Raw genomic sequence first — 24234 nt, 5'->3', positions numbered from 1 at the left:
GTTTTTACTGCATGTTAGTTTGAGTTTTGTTGCATTTACACTCTTTTGACCACTAGGGGTCACCGTGGAGTCAAGTGTCAGATTGTTTCGAAGCCTCGAATCATCACGGCACATTTGATTCAACTGCTTCAGTGTTTCACGAAGCCTCGCTCTGCCCATCACTAGCGCAACACTCCGACCGCTTAATCTAATATACCGTTACAGCTATAGGATTACGGCTAGCGACTAGCATTAGTTCCCTCTCAGCCAGAAGTAAGATAGTTAAACGAACGCAATGGTGTGACCCTTGTTGTCGCGAACATAAAGTGATACACACGCAAGAGCTGTCACTACAAAGCCGGAGTAATCGAGCGAGAGCTTCAATCAATGATGAACCAATGGTAAGCAAGCCCTATGAGCAAGACCAACCCACCTAATTATCATACAAGACAAAGAAATGTAAAAATAAATACGAAAATAAATTTAAAAAGTTGAAATAAATAAATGTTACAATAAATAAATCTGGAAAAAATATATATTGGAATAAATAAATATAAAAATAAATGAATGCATAAAATAAGTAACTATAAAATAAATGGAAAATAAATAAAATAATAAATAAATATAATTAGAAATAATTAAATCATAAATGCAGAAAAATAATAAATTAAGGGGGAAAAATTAATTTTATTAAAAATTAATCATATTTATTGATTTATTCATTTATTTATTTTCCTATTATCACATTTATTTACCTTTTTATCTATTTATTAATTTATATATTTATTTATTCTTTCATTTATTTATTCATTTATTAATTTTTAATATCTGCAGGTTTAGTCCTCCATACTGGGCTGCCAGCATTTTACAGATAAATTATAGGACAATTTTATTTTTTTATAGTAAACCAGTACTTTACAGATGAAGCTGCTGCCAGTTGATTACAAAGTTTTGCAGTTTTCCACAGTCCTATTGTGACTATCAATAAGTAGACAGAGATGCAGGTTGTAAAAAGGTTTTATTTCAGCTGATCTTGTTAAGGTGACATTCTTATTTTCTAGTTACACATTTCCTTTTTAAAAGTGTCACATTCACAGACCCAGTTTCAACCTGATCCTTGTAAAATAATTACAATACAGAATCAGTGCAAGCACACATGTGATAATGATGAGTATACAGAAGTAGATATGATGTAAATATGAGTGAAGAATATCTAACTTCCTATCAAAGCAGATCCGTTATATATATTTTTGTAAACAAGCTCTTATTTTGGATGTGATTAATAGCAATTAACTGATTTAATGCATTGCATGCCATACATATAAAGAGATGAATTGAGCCGAATAGCACAGATATAGGCAGCAAGTTGTCATGTATGCTCAGAGACTTGAGGGTAAGATCCAGTTGCAGCATTTATTCAAAACTGTCAGAAAAAAAAAGACGGTGCTTGTCACTGGGGCAGTACCCTAAGGTACAAAGGTATAAAGGTACTAATATGCACCCTTTAGGGGTAAGTAAGGTACAAAGATGTACCTTTTCACTTTTGTACCTTAGGGTACTGCCCCAGTGACAAGCACCGTATTTTTTTTTCTGACAGTGAAGGGAAATCCAAAATCGTAGTCATCCAGGCAAGAGTCAAGCACCATCAAAACAGTCCACACATAAAGCAAGAAAACAAAAACCAAAACAGAGTGCTCAGAACAGCAGGTGACAATAGCTTAAAACTCAATAACAAAGGCAGAAATAAACTCAGTATAAATAGACAGACACGAATAGCATAACTCAAGACAGCTGGGTGCAATGAAGTGACAATGAGTCCGGGAAGTGGGTTATGGGAAATGAAGTCTGAAGGACTCTGGTGGCTAACAAGGGCACTCCAACTGGAGATCATGACACAAGTGTCCAGAACACATACAATATTTGTTCTGTGAGGAAATACATAAATATAATATGTTTATAGACTAAATGAATTTCGATCATTCAAGCATAAACTCTCAGATTAAGAGGTATTTAAGATTATAAGACACATTTCAGAATTTTTTTGTATCCTGTGGATCTATATACAATTACATACATTATATGGGATTATTAGTGATTCAACTGCAATCTCAGTCAAACTTTTCCTCTTTTGATCTTCAGATGGTCCATTCATCTAAACTCACTCGTAAGGGAAGATCAAAAACAACTTTTCCAGCGTCATCAGGGGAACAGAGTAATTTACTGAACACATCAGATATTTTTACATGCACCGTCTACTATAGGTGGTTCCCTACAGGGAAAATGACAGTTTTGTTTGACACTGATTTCTGCTCACTTGCATTTTGCAAACCGTCTCATTTTAACAAACGAATGCAAACATCCATTTAGTATTTAGTTTCACATAACAAAGTTGACATAAACTAAAAATGTAGTAGTTAACAACATGTTCTGTCAGATTAATTTAAACACTGCTTACATCATGACACGATTATAAAGCGTTAATTATAACAGCAGAGTTAATAACAAGGATATTAGACAGGGCCGGTCCTGGTATCATCATTTTTTTTCACTTATTCTGACTTTTATTTTAGCACTACATGACTCTCCTTTTTCTCCTTCTCCTGTAATCATCTTTGTACAGTCCTTCGTTACCAAATTGGGGTTTTCTTCTATGAATTTCAGCCCAGAGAGTATCTCTATTGTGTTAATATGCTGACCATACTTGTTTCGTACAGCATCTATGTTGTCTAAATTTTGAATATCTGTATCCTCTTTATCCAATTTGGGCATCACATAGCATTCCGGCTCGTCTACTGTCCCATCTTCATTCTCAACAATTATCACCTTAAAGAAGTGAGTTGGCGCTACTTTCCCTCCTTTCCGCTCCAATGTACTGAGGTCAGCACGATCATAGAAATCCTCCACTTTAGTACCCTCTTTATTTTTTTTTTCTTTCAGGTAAAGTGGTCCAGAGTACACATGGACATTACAGATTTCATCATTCATAGCTTTTTCTCGACAGTAACTCTCAATAGTTTTCCAATTACCTTTGTTTAAGCCTTTTTCCTGTGGTGCCATGTTGCTGATCAAAAAAGTGTCATGATAGGCTTCCTGACACCACCTGTGATTGGCCGCCGCAGCAAGATGACCTTGTTCATAGTTTTTGTCCACAAATTCATTCCTTCCAAAGCTCCCGTGCGCCTTACAATTGACCTCCAGAGTGTCTTTGTTCAGTATCTCATACACCCATTCAGCGTTCTTGGTTTCATTGTTGTATGACATGACATAAGATTTTCTTATCCTTACGTCAGAATCTGAAGGACATCCGTTGACTAATTTATTGGATGACCCGACAATTGAATTTGGATCAACTACTTTAGAGTCAGATATATCACCAGACATTTCAAAGAAAGGGATCAGTATGTTTTGGTTCAAACTCAACCCTTTATAACTCTGGACTAACTTTCTGTACGTTCTTTTCATCATAACACCCTTCTTCTTAACCCCTGCACCGTCTTCTGTTTGAATATTAATCTATTCCTTGTGTTGCTTGTTTGATATCGTCAGCTGGCCAACAACTACAGTGATTTTTTTTTTTAATGCCAAATCTCTTTTCAATCTTTCTTTTAGTTTTCTCTAAATGGTCAGCAACATCAAAAAACAGCAACAAATATTTACCTATATAATCTGACATCAGAGTTTCTCTTTCTCAAGAGTGGTTTCACCCTTTCCATCAGATTCTGAAGGTTGATTTTGTACACGGTTCAAACTTGGTACAAAGTTAAGGAACAAATCACCCTTGACTCTGTTTTTTTTACTTCTCCAAGAGCTTCAGCTAAGGACCTTCTCTTCTTCCTGATGAAAATAATTTAAACAAACATTCAAACAAACAAATGTGTCAAAATTCTTCTTAATTCAGGACTTATTCTAACTCATTCCTCCCGGTTTCACAGACAAGGCTTAAAGGGTCAGTTCACCCCAAAATTGAATTTCTATAATTTATTACTCACCCTCATGTTGTCCCAAACCTGTAAGATCTTAGTAAATCTTGGGAACACAAATTAAGATATTTTTGATGAAATCCGAGGGTTTCTGAACCACACATAGGCGGCGGCATCATTACATCTTTTGAGGTCCAGATTAAAATAATCAGCATGACTGCAGTGGTTCAACCTTAATGTTACATTTTGTGCGCAAAAACAAAACAAAAATAACAACTTTATTCAACAATATCTTCTCTTCTGAGTCATTCTCCTTCTGAGTCAGAACGCCGACTCGGTGTTGTCCGACGCATGTGTGTGATTCTGACACAGGAGTGGTTAATAATGGATTACTGGTAATGGCATTGTTTTGTCTCTAGATGCAAACCAGTAATGTTTTTTTTTTCTAAGGTATTTTTATAAAAGGTGCTTAAATATCCTAATTTAACAAAGGCCTAGTCTGGCTTAAGCTAAGCACTGTCTGTGAAACCGGGCCATTAAACAAACACAGAAATATTTACTCACCTTAATGGGTTTGTTGGGATCTGTCAGATAGACAGTAACTTCTGTGGCTCTGATTTATCTCGATTACGTTCTACAACAAACATAATAATGTACACTCCACACAGTAAATTCACAGTTGTTAAATTAACACTGCTCAGTGTTCATATGGTAACCACCAGCAGGGTGTTAAAAGTAACACTGAAGCAGTGTTTATTAGATAATTAAGAGATGAATAAAGTGATGATTGTTTGATTATTGAAAACATCTGATGATAATGAGCACAATAAAGAGAAACACAAGAACAACAACTGACTTCCATCCACAGCCTTAGACGAAATCAACTGAAAACACATTCAATCTCTCTTATTACAAACCAGACTGACTTTATTTCTGTCCTTGGTCTACAGTTTTTTTTTTTTTGTTTGTTTGTTTTGTTTTGTTTTTTTGAGAATTAAGAGGTTTGAATGTTGATGTTTCAATGAAATGTTGTGTCACTATTATGGTGATTAGAGTTTCCTTTATTTGGGCAGTAGATTTTTATGTAATTTTGTGGTTTTTGTAACAATGTTTACCAAAACACAATTTATTTGAATTCTATACTATGGTAGCTTCCAGCATGCATTGGGACATTAGGCATGTCACCATTGTTGAGATCCATATGCTGATTCTTGATGTTGGTGTGTCTGAATGCTGCACATTTAAAAAAAAAAAAAAAAAGATTGGCAGTTCAGACACACCAACATCAAGAATCAGCATATGAATCTCAACAATGTAACATGCTTCATGCTGCAATGGATGCTGGGAGCCACATCAGGAAAAAACCCATGGCTCCCATCATGTATTGCAGCATGAAGCATGTCACCGCTGTTGAGATTCATATGCTGATTCTTGATGTTTGTGGGTGTGTCTACAGTTTTTTTTTAAATATATAATATAATATATAATTTTTAATATATAATACTGGTTTATATAATATAGTATGTGTTTTGGTAAACACTGTTACAAAGACCACAAACTCACATAAAATGCCAAGAGTCAAACTGCCCAATGAAATGAAACACAGATTACAACAATGATGGCCAAACTTTTCAATAAAACATCACCATCTAAACCTCTGTTAATTCTGAACTGTAAATGAATGACAGAAATAAAGTCAGTCTGGTTTGTAATACGAGAGATTTAATGCCTTTTCAGTTGATTTTGTTTAAGGCTGTGGCTGGAAGTTTTAGTTCTTGTGTTTCTCTTTTCTTCAGTGATTGTGCTCGATATCACCAGGTGTCTTCAATAATCAAACAATCATCACTCAATCAATCACTTATGAACATGTGAACACTGAACTGTGTTAATTTAACACCAGGGAATTTACTTTACAGATAGCACCATTTCAAGACTTTTTATCAAGACTATTTACCATTTGACAGCTGCTTTTATCTCACAAATGTTTCTTTCACATGGTATTGCATTGTATTTGTTTATTTTTATATTAATTTACATTGTTTATTTTAATATTGCTATCAGCTTTTAGAAACCATAAATACCTTTTTAAAATCTTAAACAATATTCCATGTGAAACTGTTAATCCACATTATATATTATAAATCAATGGCTTAAGAGAATAAAACTAGCAGTAGAAATCTTGCACTTTCACTTTCGAGATTAAAGAAGAGAGGCAGAATCAGATATTTCTATTTTCACCCATAACAAGTGTGAGACATAAAACAAAACATACATTCTGACTAAACCAATATTCTTATGTTCCAATAGAACTAACATTCCAAGAATGTCCCATAAATCAGAAACAGTTAGATTTTAATAAAAGTAAAATAACCGATACATACAAATGTAAAAAAAAGTCAAACCTGAGGAAATCTGTTCCAAACAGCAAACCGAGTTCTGCTGGATGTTATAAGAGATGTGTCTTACTTTTTTGAATTCTTCTGCTGTGTTCTTATGCACTGCAGTGTTCTGCTTAAATAGTAGCCTGACATTACATAGCATGCATGTAAGCCAATCAGAAAAGATCTATATATTACGGAGACAACAGACGTCTGCTCTATCTTTATGGTAAATCACATGACTTTCAATACAGAGACCACAGTGGAGGGGTGGGGGGACCAATGACTTGCAAATGATAATCTGTGTGTGATCAATGAATGCTCACTGCATGCACAATTGTTTGTTCCTTTTTCATATAGTGTTTTTACTCATTAACATCAGGTGTTCATCACTAATTCTCAATCATCATTTAATAACCTCATGAACTCCAGCAATGCTTCGGTGTTATTTTAACCCTCTGGTATTGCTCAGAACTGGCCGAACACCTGAAATGCAACTTTTTTGTATTTTCAGTAAAATCAGTGTAATATATTTTTGTTCAATAATATTTAATCTTTATTTTGAGAGAATGTCATGGTACTATATTTATGCAATACTTTTGATACATTTTTCCCCATTTAAAATAACATTTTTATTAAAGTGTTAAAATATAAACAATGCATTTAAAATCCAATTTTTGAAGGCAGATTAGTGCCATCTGTTGGGAGAAAAAAAACACATCTGCAATTCCATAGTTTATCCACTAGATTCCAGTTACAACAGCCAGAGAAAGACAGCAAGAGAATATAACACACGTGGTGTTACGTTCACCAAATTCCATTTATTTAATCAAGATGTTACTAGTCACTTAATAAATTGATTAAACAGAAACTCCTCAGTTTGCCTGTTTAAAGTCAGCTTTCTGTCCCAGTGATCAGTGCTGCTTTACTGACATCTAGTAGTGAAAATGTGCAGCTGACTCGAAACATGAATTTCTGTGTTACTTTTGCTATATTTTCACACTTAAAACAATGACTCGAAACGTGAATGGTTACAAATCATGTCTGTGTTACTTTTGCTATATTTTCACACTTAAATGGTTACAAATCTTTTATTATTTTTTATTTTAATTTTAATTTTTGCGGTTCTAACTTCTGTTTTAAAAAGCATTTTCTTTAGATTGTAATGCTCTAATGTTCTTCTAAATTAATATGTGCGTGCGAGTATGGATTCCCAGAAGTCTATATTTTAGTAAATATGGGCTTTGAAAAGGCTAACTGACTTCACTGTGCTTTGGCTACAGTAAGTAGTTCCAGTGTGGACAACATCCATGCATGTCACTTCTGCAGGCTGCATCATTTTGAATTTCTGTGTTACTTTTGCTATATTTTCACACATAAAACAATGATTTCTCTTGTATCACTGTCATCTTTTGTGCTAAGAAATAAGTCTCTTGACAGTTCTTTCCCAAGTGGTTCCACTGTTGTCAGTATTAAGTCTGAGAATTATTCAGTGGGTTATATAACTCTTTTCATTTTTAAAGAAATTACTTCTCTTTAAATGTGTTGGTTCAACATACATGCCTTTTAATCAAAAATTGCCTTAAACTTACACCAGAAAAAAGGAGGGTACTCATTTTTGCAACACAACATTTTATCACTTTGATAAGAAAATCTTATTTTCCTGAATAATTTTGACATGCTTCTTTGGTAATTGATTTCTTTTTCAAGCGTGGTCCTGAGTGACATCAACGAGGGCGGAATTTCCTTGTACGGGCACTTCTCCCGGAAGTCGCACGTCGACCAGGGGTGCGTTTCCCGAAGCCAACCATCATCGCAAGTTCCGTCATTACCAATAGAATTCAATGGAACTTGCGACCATGGTTGGCTAACGATGCTTTTGGGAAACGCACCCCAGAGCGAGAGAGCAAAAGCACACCTATCAAAGTGCGGTCGGGTTTACAGAAGTCGTTGGCAGCGCTGCACAGGTCACAGAACTGCATGACAATATGAATCCTGCAAGTTTTGTGTGTCTCAGTGTGAATTATTGGGGCAGATCAACGTGCAGTTTTGTTTACTACACGCAACTTTAGTAAATTGCACATGAGTGACTATAATGACATGAGTGAAATCAACTGAAATGCATAATAAATACTGAAATAAAATGTGTTAGCAATGTATTAAACTGCACATTAACATTTAAGCTCTATATGTAATATATAAAATACCATAGAGGTAATATGAACGTTTAGACGCTTTGCATCACAGAAATACATTATTTTTTAAAGTATATTAAATAAGAAAAAAACATTATTTTAAATTGTAATAATATTTCACAGTATTTTTGATTAATAAATGCAGGTTTGATGATCATGAGACTTCTTTCAAAAACATTATAAATAGTAATGTGTCCAGTCTGGTACTGTAATTTTAAATGTATGCCTATACAATCATATTTTCTATTAAGAGTGGACATTATATTAACGTGATATGATATCAGCATGCTCACAGAGGTTTTTTTTTTTCTTTTATCTCACAGATTTGAGAATCATAGTGACTGAATATTGGCCCACACTGGACATTCTGAAAGAAAATAATGCTAATGTTCAATTATATCTTTGAAAATTACTTATTTCCAGGTAAAACTCTATATCAAAATTTGCCCTCATTTATTCAAAATGTGTCTCATTTATATTGTTTACTATATTCTGAATAAACTACCAAAAAAAACCCCTACTTTATACTTTGATTTTTTTTAGTGTCCTCTCACATAGCCTATCTGGCTGAAAGGGCTCATTATGCGGGTCATTACATAGGTCATTATGCAGGTCTTTGTCTTCTCAGGTGTGAATCACATTATTATTCATGAAGATTCATGAATCCGATCTTCAACCAGATGGAACTGGATTAAAGCTGTATAGATAAATGAACTAAATTAATAACTAATGGTCTTTACAATGGAAATGAATAATCACTGAATTTACTTAAGCTGGACAATGACATTCTTTTCTTCTAGAACTGCTGTACAACCAAAATATTTTCCTGTTTTCACTGTAAAGCTGCTTTGACACATTGTAAAAAGCACTAAAGGTGACTTGACCTGACTTAACTAGTGCCCAAATTCATGTAAACAATACATAAGGCTGACTCCAACTCCTTTTTAGGCAGCTTCTTATTCGCAGAACTATCCGTTCCACCTTAAAAATGTTGAATGGTTGTTAACCCCTCCCCCTCAGTGTTATTGGCTTTTCTTTTCGTTTTTTAAAGGAACAGTTGTACCAGATATATGAGGTTGTGAATCAGGCAGCAGTTTTCATTAAACAGTAAAAACATCTTGTTTATTGAACTGTTGTGTTAAAGCATTATGAGAGTGTGAGTGTTGCTGTATTGCTGGATATCAGTCATGTGATCAGCTGTGGTCCAATCACAGCCATACAGATACTCAGATCAACAGTGCTCTTACTCATGAGATATGGATTAAATATTGGAAACATGATTAAAGCAGCAAGATACAGACATACAGGAGTAACATTTACTGACTATCGAAAGGTAAGATCCTCAGAGAGGGATAATCAGAATTACAGAAGAATGGAAAGGCTGTTTCAGTGAAGGTGGTTGTGAATGTATGTAGATGCATGTTAGTTACAGGATCAGAGAATGACACAGTTCTTCTGTCATAGTCTAGATTCACTCTCACACGCTCAAGCTTCTGTTTAACTTGAAATTCATTCGCAGGCGATTCACACACTCCATCCTCATCATGAAACACACTCCAGACATCAGTTTTATAGAAATCACGTCCCTTCCTGTGGTTTGATGCTGTAGTTACTCCAAGTCTCCAGACTGAACTCTCTTTAACCTCCACATCCCAGCAGTGTGTTCCTGAGTTAAAACCCTCTGAACCCAGAACACAGGGACACTCGTCAAATCTCTCTGGATTATCAGGAAGAGGTTGATATAAGCTGTATCTCACACTGGTCAGATCATCAGACAGGATGAGATCTGGATGAGCCGTGTTTGGATCCAGAATCACAGGAGCTGATGAGACACAATCAACAGCTGCTTTTATTCTGATGTTCATATAATGATCAAGAGTGAACCATACACAGATTATTATGAATTATGACACTCGTTCTGTTGATCAAACACATCAGACGTTTTCTTCTGATCACTGTCAGTGCTATTACATTATTTACTCAACAAAATTGTGTCAACAGATTACAAGCAATGTTATTAATTAAATTCAATAACACTTAAGAATTGAGTTAGAAGTGTTCAAATTACCTCTTTACAGATCAACCATTCGAAATGAGTAACGGCAAATAGCACAAACAAAAATAAGTAAAAAGTTAAACAGAAATATTGGTTCCATTGGACAAAAAAACTAAACAAAAAACAAAACAAAAAAAACACTATGCTAATTTGAAAAAGAGACTATAGTCTCAATATGACTTCCCCTGGTTTAATAAAGGAATAATAAAAAATACTATATTTATATATAAAAAAATTATTTTTTTGTGTTAAATCAAGCATAGTGTTTGTTTGTTTGTTTGTTTGTTTTTTGTCCAGTGAAACCAATATTTTTTGTTTTGTTTCCCATTCAGTCAGGTACGTTCGACGTTACGTCAATACTGATGTAATGGGGTCTCGCTTGGGAGCCCAATCACCTCCAAGTGGTACAAAATGAGCCAATGGGATTTGGCCAGTGAGATTTACATGCCAGACCACACCCCCGGCATCCGGGTATAAACAGGACCGGCATACTCACTTCCATTAATACTTTTGCTTCGGAGCCGAACAGTTGTACAGTGATCGCTCTTCGAATTTACCTCTACTGAGAGTAAATTTCTGAGCAAATAACAGCAATTTTAATTGCTATCATGCGAACACTCTGAAAACTGTCATAGTCAGGGTGTACATGGGCAGTGAGTGACGCTCTGCTTTCTCCTTCCCAGCCCATGTTTTTTTCGGCACAGGCAGGGAGTGTGCAATAGAGGACGCATTGCTTCCTCGCGCCTCCCTAGCCAGTCACTCATTGGACCCATAAATCCAGGTGCACCACACTCATTGCCTCTACTTCGGGACGCTGTGCTTCCTGGGTCAGGCCCAAGCACCCTTGCTGCCCCCGTGGGTACGTCTGTTGTCCCTTTGGTGCCACTTGTACGGACCTTGGGAGCCTCACTAGAGCTTCCCTGCCTGTCCCACGGGCCCATTCGGACAGTCAGACTCGGCTGTGCAATTCAGTTTGCCGGGCGGTCCACCAGGTTCAGAGGTGTCTTGCTTGCCTCATGGCAGACAAGCACACCCCTGTCCTGTGAGTGGAGATTGCGTTCCTGCTGGCAAAGGAGATGAAGGTTATACAAGCAAGCGTCCTTCATCATACCCAAGATAGTGGTGGTTTATGGCCGGTCTTGGATTTGCCTGTCTTGAATCTAATTAACTATAACACTGCTTCTGTATTACTTTTAACACCCTGCTGGTGGTTCTCATATGCACACCAAGCTGTGTTAATTTAACACTGGGGAATTTTTAATAAAAAGCTGTATTGTGATTATTAATATACTAATTGTTATTAAAAAAAGAATGGGAGGAAAAGATACAATGTTGCTAGGTAATTTTGCTTTGGAGCCTTCAGAAAACTTTAACTGGACTTTTTCAAAATTGACTTTGCTAACTCTATCGACTTCAAACAGGTGTAGCTCAGTCATTTTTGTCAAATTCCAACAAATCATACATCATTTTGAAGGTTAAAAATTATTCATTGCGACTCATTTTGCCAGTACAGGCCACAAATAATCAGTCATTCTCAGCTTACTGATGTTCAGGCTATTTATCCCAGTCAAGCTTTAATGTCGAGCCCTGGATAATGATGAATATAATAATAATAATGAATGAATCAAGATCTGAACTAACAGTATAGTACTTGCGTGGTTGGTTCTTCTTGAACTTTGTGACTTTGTGCCCTTGATTTCCAGTGGCTGGTCAGTTTATATGACTGTAATGTACTGTATTCAGTAGAAATGCATCACACACAATGTGTGTTCTGAAATTAGCTGTGAATTTTGTCGGTTTTGACTGGCCAAAATCTGCAGACTGTCACAGATTTTCGTCAACTATTGTCACCTCACCCAGACTGAAATTCAGGGCAAAAATCTGAGCAAAAGTCATGTACTATGTTCCAGCCTTAACAGCACAGATCTTCGGCAGACTCACTGTTTTGGACGATGTCCTGCATCTTCTTGCAGACTCTGGACGGCAGGTTGCCCAAGTAACTTGACACATGAATCAAAGCTCCAGAAGCCATCTGTGGATCCGGCTGTGAGATCTGGACTCTGGAAGAACATTCAGGAGTCAGAACTGCAGTGGTTTTGGATCAGAATCAGAGAGACCAGAGACACCAGCAGATCACTCACCTTTCCATTGAGACTGGAAACTTCTGCAGAACAAACACACCATTAATCATCAAGAACTCAATCAATCATCAATCAATCAATCAATGATGTGAAATTAGACCTTCAGAAAGCAGACGTCATTGTCTTTCATCATCTCCTCCATGTCTCTGATTGTGTGTGAAAGAGCTGAGATGTTTCTGTTCATCTCCTCCAGCTTCTTCTTCATCATCTGCTTCTTCTGCTCCTCTTCCTCCCTCAGTGCAGTGATTGTAGCTTCTTCTTCATCTCTGAGAAACTGATGAAGCTTCTGAAACTGCTGTTTAATCTGACGCTCTGTGTGCTCAGCTTGAGACTGAAATCAAACCACATTCACTTCAATCATCTCAATCAACACACTAAATAGCACTAAAAATGGTTGACCCAGGTTGGCACAGTTGAGTAGACTTAGATGTTCTTAAGATTATCTTAAGAAGTACTAAAGAAGAAATTTTAGTATATTAAGTACAAAATGAGTGCACGAAAACAGAGCACTTTAAGTACATAATGAAAGTGTACTCTTTTTTTCACCTGGGAAGTAATATTACACAATTTAATCAGAGATTAGACTCTGGGTGGTATCAGTGAATCAGGCCACTACATGACAACTAAAATATCGCTAAAAATTACCAACATCGTCTGATCAGAGTTTTCCTTGCATTTTCTACCATACAACAAATGTGTATCTGAATCATAGAATTAAAGAAAAAAATAATTTTGTGGGTCACCATTGTGCTGAAAAGTAGAGCCTGTGCTTATTTGCACTTTATTTAAAATATGATATTTTACATTCATTTTACAGTTTCTGTTTGGCATCCGTAGCTTACAGTCATTGACCGTTTATTTTTTAATTTTTAACAGTGTAATGGATCTAGAAGCAGACTGGAATCCATTATATTAAATATAAATCATAACTGTAATTGGTTATAATGAAAATGACTTTGTTTCCTCACCTTGATGTGTTGAACTGTTTTCTCAAACTCTCCTTTCATTTTTTCATTGTGCTGAAATTTCTCTTGTAAGGACTTTATTGCTGTTTTGATCTCCCCCTGGAAAAAAAATGCAGTGAAAAAGTATTTACCACCATGTCATATGAAGTTGAATAAAAAGACAGAGAGCAATATTAAGTGCATGAATGTGATTTCTGTGTTTATCACTAATTATTATTCTTTACATGTGAAACCAGAAACATTTGACTTACTTTATATGATGAAACAACTTCACTGATGGGTCTGAATGTGTGATTGATGTGTGTCTGTGAAGTAAAGCACACTAAACACACCGGCTGATTGTCCTCCAGACAGAAGAGTTTGAGTTTCTCACTGTGTAAACTGCAGAGCTCTTCAGATCCTGATGAACGCCTCTCTCTTCTCTCCTTCAGGAGCAATTCACACAAATTTTTTAATGCCAGATTAGGAGGAGGATTTTCTTTTGAGGATCTTCTCCTGCAGACAGGACACTCCCGAGTTTTCTTGGTTCTCCAGGACTGTTGAAGACACTCTTTACAGAAACTGTGACTACATGATAAAAGAACGGGATCCTTGAATATTTCATGACACACGGGACAAAAAAGCTGTTGTGAAGCCATTTTCACTGTTTGAGCTCCAGAAATATAAACTATACTTTCACTTTCTGAATGATGGTTTCAAAAATCACAAAGATCTGCTGTCTGTTCAGAAACAAGCTTCTCAAAAAAAAAACCTTCTATAAAATGTTTCTCTTCATTCTTCACTGATCGCTGATTCTTTATTTCTTGAAGAGAGTCGGTATGACAGAAAAGAGAAATGAGTCGGTCGCTTGCTGATAAGTGTTTGTATAAAGGTGGAGTTTATGATCACCTTTTGGTCAAAGAACAACAGCATGTTCTTCAGGTTAAATGTTAACAAATCTTGCACTGACAGTATAATGCTATAAGCCTTGAATTAAACACCAAAGAACAATGAAGAACAATGAAAAATATTGATAATGAAAATACTAGAAGAAATTTTATTTAGTGCTCTTTATTTGTCACAGAGATTCTAAAGGGCCTGTCATGATCATATCTTTGTCAGAATGATTTCTTCACGTGCTGAAGTCCGAGCGATAAACGCTTATCTGCTTATCGTGCTCATTGTCAGTGATTTAGATGCAAGCAGAGGCGGATATCAAACACTGTACTCAAGTAAAAGTACTTATAGAAATAATTCTCAGTTAGAAGTGAAAGTAATAATCTTGATAATAATTACTCAAGTCACTTTTATTTATATAGTGCTTTTTACAAGATTGTTTCAAAGCAGCTTTATAGTGATAACAGGAAAATTATGTAACAAGTTTGTTTTGGCTGTACAGCAGCTCTAAAATAAAATAGTTTAATTGTTCAGCTTGAGTGAGTTCAGTGTCAATTCAGTTGCTTTGTAAAAATTATCAGTTATTTAGTTCATTTCATCTAGTATATATTCATCTATATATGTAGATGAATAGTACGTGTCCCCAACTAAGTAAGCCAGAGGCGACAGTGGCAAGGAACCCAAACTCCATCAGGTGACAGATTGGAAGAAACTGGGCTCAATCAGCGGGACCGTTCTTCTCTGGCAATCAAATCTATGCTGTAGGATTATAATTCAGGTAGTGTCAGAAGTCCGATTGGGATCTGAGCCAATGTCGAAGCATTCAAAATTTTGTAATCCAGTTCCATCTGGTTGAGGACTGGATTCATCACACCGGCATGAAGATGGGTTTTGCTGAGGATCCTTGCAACTGCCTGTCGTGTCAATGAGGCCTTCACAGGGGATTGTCTAGTTGACACAATCTCTGCTGACACTTCAGGGCTGAGATGTGGTCGTGTCTGGGCACAGGTCCTCCATCTGATCTGGATACAGCCTGGATCCGGCTGACTATGGTAACCTCAGGAAAATCAGAGACTAATATTAACATAGATACCACTCTGTGTATAATGTAACAAGTACATTGGTTGTTATAGGAAGTGTTCCCAGTTCTGGCTTACCTAATTTATGCAGCCTAGCAATAATTTAACTGATCTGAAAATAAAAATTGATGATGTGTTATGTGAATGCAAGGTTGCGTTTTTAGTCTAGATTTAAACTGACAGAGTATGTCTGCTTTCCCAACAATGCTAGGAAGATTGTTCCAGAGTTTAGGTGCTAAACAGGAAAAGGATCTACCGCCTGTGGTTGATTTTGATATTCTAGGTATTATCAGCTGGCCTGAATTTTGAGAATGCAATAGCCGTGCATTTACTGGGGAGCTAAACCATTTAGTGCTTTGTAAGTAAGTAGCAAGATTTTAAAATCTATACGATGTTTAAAGGCAGGGTAGGCAAAAAAATGTATAAAAAACTTTTTTTCAAAATTTGTTTAAACTTTATTTATATATCAATACATAATTAAAATGTAAGTACTCTGAAAAAGAAAGTATAAAAATCGAGTGTCTGTAGACCTCTCACGACTGTTTTAAAGACAGCTCATTATTTCCATTCACTCCACCCCCTCCCTTCTGGGCTCCTTCCAAAGCCACGCCCCCAAAACGCATGAACGTGTGACTCCGACCACTGAGCTGGAAGACGCATTATTTACCTGAGACGAGCGGAGAGGAAGGAGCACAGTGCATGTAGTGACATCATGTCAGAATCACATGTAATAAAAATAACTTTAAAATTATGAAGATAAACAAACAAGATGTATTTTAGTACTCACTATCAAGCTAGCATATTGATATTGGTAAAGTTTAAAATATATATTTTTTGATTCGCTAACGAGCTAGTTATCTATAAGGCAAAGCTAAAAACAGGTTGCATGATACACGTTTTTCCATTACCATCATTTACACTGTGATGAAGATGAATTTCGTGTAAGATTCATAACATATACGTTGTTCTACAGATCAACAGAGTAACATACACTCAAATATCAACTCACAACTGCATTGCAGACACAAAATAATAACACACACATACAACAAAGTGTGTACGACACACACAGATACAAGATAAAGACATCAGTAAACATAGGTAGAGAATATAAAAACAAAACAAAGGCGAAAAAAACGTGCAGGTAAACTTGCAGGTGAACATGGTAAAAGACTTAGACAGAGGGTAAAATTATGCACAATTCAACACTATAGCTATCATTATTTATCGTCTCTACTACGGCTCGCTAAGTAATGTTATGTTAGCTATATTACGCAGCTACGTGTGCTAATGACACATGCTTCATGAAAAAATAAACAAAAAAATATGTATGATCAAAATACAAAAAGAAAGATTTACCTGTCCAGCAGAAATAAAGCCATCAAGGAGTCACTTTTCAGCCCCTTGAGTTCCCTCAGTTCTCGCCATCGCTGGAAAGCCACGCCGATATTAACTCGCGTTTTATTTCTTTGTTTATCCAAAGACTTTTTGTTCATTGCCTTTTCTTGTACTGTTACTGTCTTCCTTTTTTTGCCTGGTTTGCCTTCACTAACTGCATAGGCCGATACTGTGAATTTAGCTTGCTGTTTCTCTGCCATTGTTTTGGTATTCCTAGGATCCGTGCCTCTTGGATTCCCCAAATCAAACGTGCGCGCGCAAGTGGCAGGTCATGTGTGGCAAAAGGGTGGTTGCCATGGTTGCGAGAGAGTGACAGCCGCCTAAGCCAATCCTATGTTTCGTCCCGGATGGAAATAATGAGCTGTGTTTAATACAGATTAAACGGTCTAGAGTCACTCGATTTTTATACTCTTTTTACCAGAGTTCTTACATTTTAATTATGCATGTATATATATAGAAAGTTTAAACAAATTTGGAACAAAATTTCTTACCTACCCTGCCTTTAACAGGAAGCCAATGCAGTGAGGACAGAACTGGGCTAATATGGTCATACGTCCTAGTTCTAGTAAGAACTCTAGCTGCTGCATTTTGTACGAGCTGTAGTTTATTTATCAAGCGGGAGGAACAACCACCCAGTAGAGCATTACAGTAATCTAGCCTCGAGGTCATGAACGCATGAACTAACTGTTCTGCATTCTTCATTGAGAGCATATGTCGTAGTTTAGATATATTTTTAAGATGGAAGAATGCGTTTTTACAGATGCTAGTAACATGGCTTTCAAATGAAAGATTGGTATCAAAGAGCACACCCAGGTTCCTAGCTGACGACGAAGACTTAACAGAGCAGCCATCAAGTGTTAGACCAGGGGTGCCCAATCCTGTTCCTGGAGATCTACCTGCAAAGTTTAGCTCCAGCCTTCCTCAACACACCTGTCTGTAATTATCAAGTGCTCCTGAATATCTTAATTAACTGATTCAGGGTTTCATCAGGGTTCGAGCTAAACTTTGCAGGTAGGTAGATCTCCAGGAACAGGATTGGGCACCCCTGTGTTAGACAATATTGTAGGTTTTTTTTCATGCATAGGTTTTTGTTCAAATAACTAAAACCTATGTTTTTTCAGAATTAAATAGTAGAAAATTATCCAATTTTCTTTAATATCAGCTATGCATTTTGTACATTTTGTGAATTGGTAAGTTTCATCGGGACGAGACGAAATATAGAGCTGAGTATCATCAGCATAACAGTGAAAACTAACGCCATACTTCCTAATGATATCTCCCAAGGGTAACAACAGGGTGAAAAGCAACGGTCCTAGTACTGAGCCTTACGGTACTCCATACTGAACTTGTGATCGGTGTTACAGTCTGTGCCTTGTCTTTTTGGTTTGCTTGTCTTTGTGGTTTTTTTCCCTTGGTGTTGCTCTATCCTTTTGAGCGTGTACGCACTCTCTCTCTCTCTCTCTCTCTCTTAGGTGGACGCACCTGTTCATTTATTCATTCTTGTTTATGTTATGTAATCTCTCTTTCCTTTGAGCCATTTTTTATGAGAGGTTGTAACAATCGGTACGACTCTCATTTACTTCTACAAACTGATAACGGTCAGATAGGTATGATTTGAACCATGCCAATGCAATTCCACTAATGCCAACATAATTTTCAAGTCTATTCAAAAGAATATTGTGATCGATATTGTCGAATGCAGCTCTAAGATTTAGCAACACTAATAGAGAGATACAACCACGATCTGATGATAAGAGCAAATCATTAGTAACTCTAATGAGAGCAGTCTCAGTACTATGGTACGGTCTAAATCCTGACTGGAAATCCTCACAGATATTATTTCTTTCTAAAAAGGAACATAGTTGTGAGAATTCTGCCTTTTCTAGTATTTTTGACAAAAAAAAAAAAAAAAGAAAAAGAAAAAAAAAGTAGAGGCAAAGATCAGCCTGTAATTGACTAATTCTCCAGGATCAAGTTGCGTTTTTTTTAACCCTTGTGCTGTGTTGAAAACCCTATCACACTTGTGGTGTTCCCGGTCAAAAATGACCGGCCTGCAGAAAAAATAACTTATAAATAAATTGTTACGCTATTTTATTGTCAAATATTGGATTCAATCTTTTTGTTAACTTGTTTTCTTTAAATTAGGACAGGTTTTGTATTCATTTTTGAAACTGATTGATCGAAGGCCTCATTGATCTGAGCCTCACTGATTTGAGGATAAAGTTCATCTCTGTGAGAAAGAAAGCCTGTAATACTCAAAATAGTGTGTTTTATGTACATAAACGTGTGTATGTGCACGGATGCAGGAGTTTGCATGCACAGGTCCAAGGCCTTTATTTTTTCTCACCCACATGCATATATATATATGTGAACATGAACATGATAAATACGCTCCTGAACACTAATTGTTTCTCTGATTTTCGACTCCCCCATTCATTTTCAATGGCTGGTCATTTTTGACCAATATAAGCTCAGATCAGTGAGGCCTACAATCAATCAGTTTCAAAAATAAATATAAAACCTGTCCTAATTTAAAGAAAACATATTGACAAAAAGATTGAATCCAATATTTGATGATTAAAATAGCATAACAAGTGATTTATAAGCTATTTTTGTAGGCCAGTCATTTTTGACTGGGAACACCACAAGTGTGACTTTATACCTTTTTGTAATAAATAAAAAATAAAATAAAAAAAACATTTCCTGTTTAAACATTAAAGCACACTAGTGTGATAAACAATGCAATTTTTTTTTCATATTTTTTGTAAAATTGACAAAATTATCCACAAAAAACCCCACTTTTTTCACTCAAAAACTGAGGTGCCTACTCTCAGATAAATGAGGCCTACAATTAATCAAATGCAAAAAGAAATACAAAACCATTCCTAAATTAAATAAAACAAGTTGACAAAAAGATTGAATCCAATATTTGGTGATAATATAGCATAATGAGAGATTTATAAGCAATTTTTTGTAAGCCGGTCATTTTTGACCAAAAACACCACAAGAGTGACAAGATGATTTTTGATGATTTAATGAGTTGAGACAGTTCTTCCTCTCCTATAGCAGGTGTAACACAGGTCAGAAATTGCCTGACTATAAAACAGTATAAATTGCAATAATTATAATTCCAATAAAAATGCTGAAAAGATGCAACAAATTGTTTATTAATGTTGTTGTGTAAATTAAGATAATAATAAAAGAAAAACAATAATTACAATTTTGTGAGAAAATGTAGAATTTTCGGATTTGGTGAGTTTCCAAATAATATTGTGTTCATTTAATTTAAATTGAATGTTACGTTACATATTCTTGTTCTGAAATAGTTTTCTGAATGTTATGTGCATTAATTGTTGAAAAGGGAAGTGTAATGTAATGTAATATTTCAATTTGGTCTTAAATGGTATCATCAATTGCATATGATGATCTGTCAATGTGTGTTACATATATACTGAAAATGGTATTTATAAAATGTAGAAAAGATGTGTTATATTTTATTTTAATTGCTTAATACTCAAGATACTTAAAGGTACAATATGTAAAATTTTTGCAGTAAAATATCCAAAAACCACTAGGCTAGTGTTATATATTTTGTCCAGCTAATTACAAACAATATCTCTAATGTTTTCAACTACTTGTAAATCATGAGAAAATTCCCATTCTAAACAGTGACACGGGGCAGTGCAGTCGCCTGTCAATGACGTCAGTTACCTTTGTTACCGCCTTTACTGACGTAGAAACCACATGACAACAGTGCCGTGGACAAATGCGGAAGTAGTGTCTAGCGTCCAGCAAACCACTAGATTGCTTCAAGCAGTTCCTTATTTACTTCTTGCACGTTTTATGGTGGATTGTGCTACTTATTTATGGAACATAATTACTGTTTACCATCTGCCGCTGGTTCTGTCGACAAGGACAGCTCCCGTAAACTCATGACCGGAAAAGCGGAAGCGGCTCCGGCGACTGTGTCATAATAAAAGTCCCGCTGCTCGTGAGGCGTGTGTTGATCAATCGCTCCAGCTCCTCGTTCAGCTCCCGCAACACACGGTCCTGCTCTGCTTCATACTACAGTAACGTTAATAATCGCATCCACGAACATGAGTTCTTCCAGACTCCAATCCCTATTCTTTTGCACCGTCCGTTGAGATGGAGACCACATTTCCCAAGTTTCCGCTCTAAAACTTGGCGTCATCAAACTACGCCTTTGTTTTGAATAGACTTCTAGCGACCTCTAGCGGAAAAAAAATATCACAAATTGTACCTTTAAGACACTGTTTGTATGAACACAGACATCCCAACCTGCAAAAAGTGATTTCAGGGAGGTATCATTCCCGCCCCCCCCCCCCCCCCCCCTCAAAAAAAAAAAAAAAAAAAAAAAAAAAGAGGAAGGAGTTATAAGCTATAGGCATATGCAATTATTCGTTAATTATGTTTAAATATGTAGATTACTTTTACTATTTATATAAGCAGCTTATACTATTTATGTAAACTGCTTTTATTTATTTTCCATTGCAACTTTAAACAGGTCTAAGGAGTTTGTTGTTTTCATGTAGCCTTGGCAACTAGCCTGAATAATATGCACATGAAATGAAACTTGTCAACTCACCTCACTGATAATTGATTGGTTGATTTGCCGAAAAAGGCCATTCGGGATGCTCTCTGTCATACATGCGCTTCGCACACACACACACACACACACACGCGCAAGGTCTCTCTCTCGCTCCCTCTCCCTCTCTGCCGTGCGCGCGCTGGTTTGAAACACAGTCTCTATGCGCGCTCTTGCTCGCTCGCTCTAGATTCCGGGAGATTTTAACTAATTTGCGGGCATCAGGGAGCCGCTATCAATATGCGGGAGACTCCCGGAACTTCCGGGAGACTTGGGATGTCTGTGAACAGGTCAGGATATTTTCCCTTTGGATATTTGGATCAACTCTTCAGAAACTGAGATGGTGAGCCAACCCACCAAACTACTGTTGATTTGAGAGGGGGAGAAAAGGATTTCTGTATTTTTCTCACCAAATGAGTCTTTTGTGGAAACCCATTCCATTGTGTTTGATGATTCTATTTTGTAGGACTAAACTGATTTTTCCTTCTACAGTTCTTACTACTGAACTGATTTTCTTTTGCTCTACAGATTTTTTTCATACCACTTACGTCTACAACCTAGTGACTCTTATTAAGTGATTCATTCAAGGGATATTTTTGTTCCCATTTGCAGCGGCTGTGCGCGCTCAAACTTTGTTATATGTAAATCAAACATGCTTTTTCTCTAGAATTGTCTTCTCTCCTGGATTTAATGTTGCTAGAAGCCATTAACCATCAAACTTACATAACTGACTGTTAAAACAACACCTAGAAATTAAGTATCTTTTTATATAATAACTCCATGTACAAATGATATCATTTTCAAACTTAGCCTACTATAGTCAACCAGCTATCTAGATATTGTTATTATCTATTTAATATATATTTAGTTATTAAGTTATATATTTAAAGTTAAGTGCTTACTGTAGCCTAAATGCTTATTGAATTATATTTAGCGAACCACTACTGATCATCAAATAGTACAATATCAGCATGAGTGTAATCAAAATGTTTATGAGTCTGGATAATCTGTATTTTTTTTAGAATGGAAATAACGGTTTTTCCACGATTCAAAAAGCAAATTACACAATCAAACAAAACAATATGTAGGGATAATTTACTTTAGGTTCTGACAAAATGTTTTATTGTTTAAAATTAATTTATAAATGGTTTATGGTCTGGTCTATGTATCCCAGCCTCTGCTGAATTATTTTTATCCCTGGTGGGGATAAAAAAAAAAAATATCCCTCCCGGGTGATGCTACTCCACAAACCACCAACAGAGCATATAAAATATACAAATAAAAATCTTTTTTTTTTTTTTTTTTTTTTTTTACATTGCCAAGTAAAACGCTGCATTTATATAGAACTGTCTCTTCACGACCACAACAAACGGGACACTTTTCAGAGGCGCATTCCGACTTCGCCTCAGCGCCAGACAAAAGTCAAACGAGCGCGGAAAAGGTGCAGGTAATGACGAGGGAGCTTCAGTTAAACAACAGTGAACTGCGGTCAGATGCGATGATGTCAGGCGATGTCAGGCTATGTCGGTAAAACTCAGAAAAAATAACACGACTGTCCAATCAGTCATTATATTGTGCTCGTGGCGCGCACTCAAGAATTGCACTCGCAAATGCGCCGGCGCGCGCTGCATAATTACTTTATTATAGCTAAAATAAAACGCAATAGATACTACGAGCAATGACCGTCGTTTGAAAATGAAATTGTCAAACATACGATTAAAGCTGCCTCAAAACTGTGCATGCATGCACGTATTTGTTGACATGGTTTTTATTGTTATCCAATTTGTTAGTCTTAACGTCTTAAGAATGCACATATGTACACCAAGGAAATCTAAATTTTCTCGGGGGAGCATGCCCCCGTACCCCCCTAGAAAACTACATTTTATGACCTCTGTAATTATGAAACTGTGCGTACATGTTCTATAAATTATAATGAAATCTGAGGTAAACGTGTATTTCTACAAATGTGCGCACTTTGAGAGTAAAAGTTTGTATATGTAGTATGCACTGTGATCAAAAATAAATGGGACCAAACGCGATTGAATGTAAAGGTTTGTGTCTCGTTATTCTATTAATAACTACCGATTGATTTTGCATTTCTTTTAGAAATTAAGAATTATTATTGTCATTGTAGTCATTATTACTGTCATATATATATATATATATATATATATATATATATATATATATATATATATATATATATATATATATAATATATAGTGGCCCCCTCATTTTTAGATGGGCCCCCCCCAAAAATAAAATTCTGGCTACGCCACTGATGTGTATGTGTATGTCTGTAAACCTTTGAAAAGGAGGCTTGAGGCTGATCTCTCCTTGGCTTACTTCAGACCCTTCCACTTTTGTTGTTAGCAAATCCATATTGTCATTATAGTTTGGGATCTCAGCTGATACTCAGGCTTCTCTGGCACTTGTAATTGCATACAGTTGGCAGGCTGGATATTTTCCATTTTGTTGCTTCAAAACATTTTGGACAGTGACATAGAAGGTAAATTAAACAATGCAGTTTAACTTGAGGCATCAGGGGGAAAAAAGTCATTTGTTTATTCTATGTTTTATTGTTTTTTGACAAAGACTCATGCTTTCCAACCATAAATTCTTTTTTTTTTTTTTTTTTTTT

At 36.1% G+C, this 24234-nt stretch overlaps 1 protein-coding gene across 1 annotated transcript; it reads right to left on the bottom strand.

Annotated features, from left to right (window-relative positions):
• Positions 1–9553: 9553 nt before the first annotated feature.
• LOC125275916 (E3 ubiquitin-protein ligase TRIM35-like) lies at positions 9554–14408 on the bottom strand. The gene is made up of 6 exons (XM_048203258.1): positions 13886–14408; positions 13638–13733; positions 12770–13000; positions 12670–12692; positions 12470–12588; positions 9554–10294 (listed from the first exon to the last, which is right to left on the bottom strand). The coding sequence occupies exons 1-6, from the start codon at positions 14270–14272 to the stop codon at positions 9789–9791; spliced, it is 1362 nt and encodes a 453-aa protein (XP_048059215.1). The 5' UTR covers positions 14273–14408; the 3' UTR covers positions 9554–9788.
• Positions 14409–24234: the final 9826 nt, after the last annotated feature.

Source organism: Megalobrama amblycephala, linkage group LG9, assembly GCF_018812025.1.
Source record: "Megalobrama amblycephala isolate DHTTF-2021 linkage group LG9, ASM1881202v1, whole genome shotgun sequence".
Taxonomy (NCBI): Eukaryota; Metazoa; Chordata; class Actinopteri; order Cypriniformes; family Xenocyprididae; genus Megalobrama; species Megalobrama amblycephala.
The sequence above is the reverse complement of the archived record's forward strand: the minus strand, read 5'-3'. Positions and strand labels throughout refer to the sequence as shown.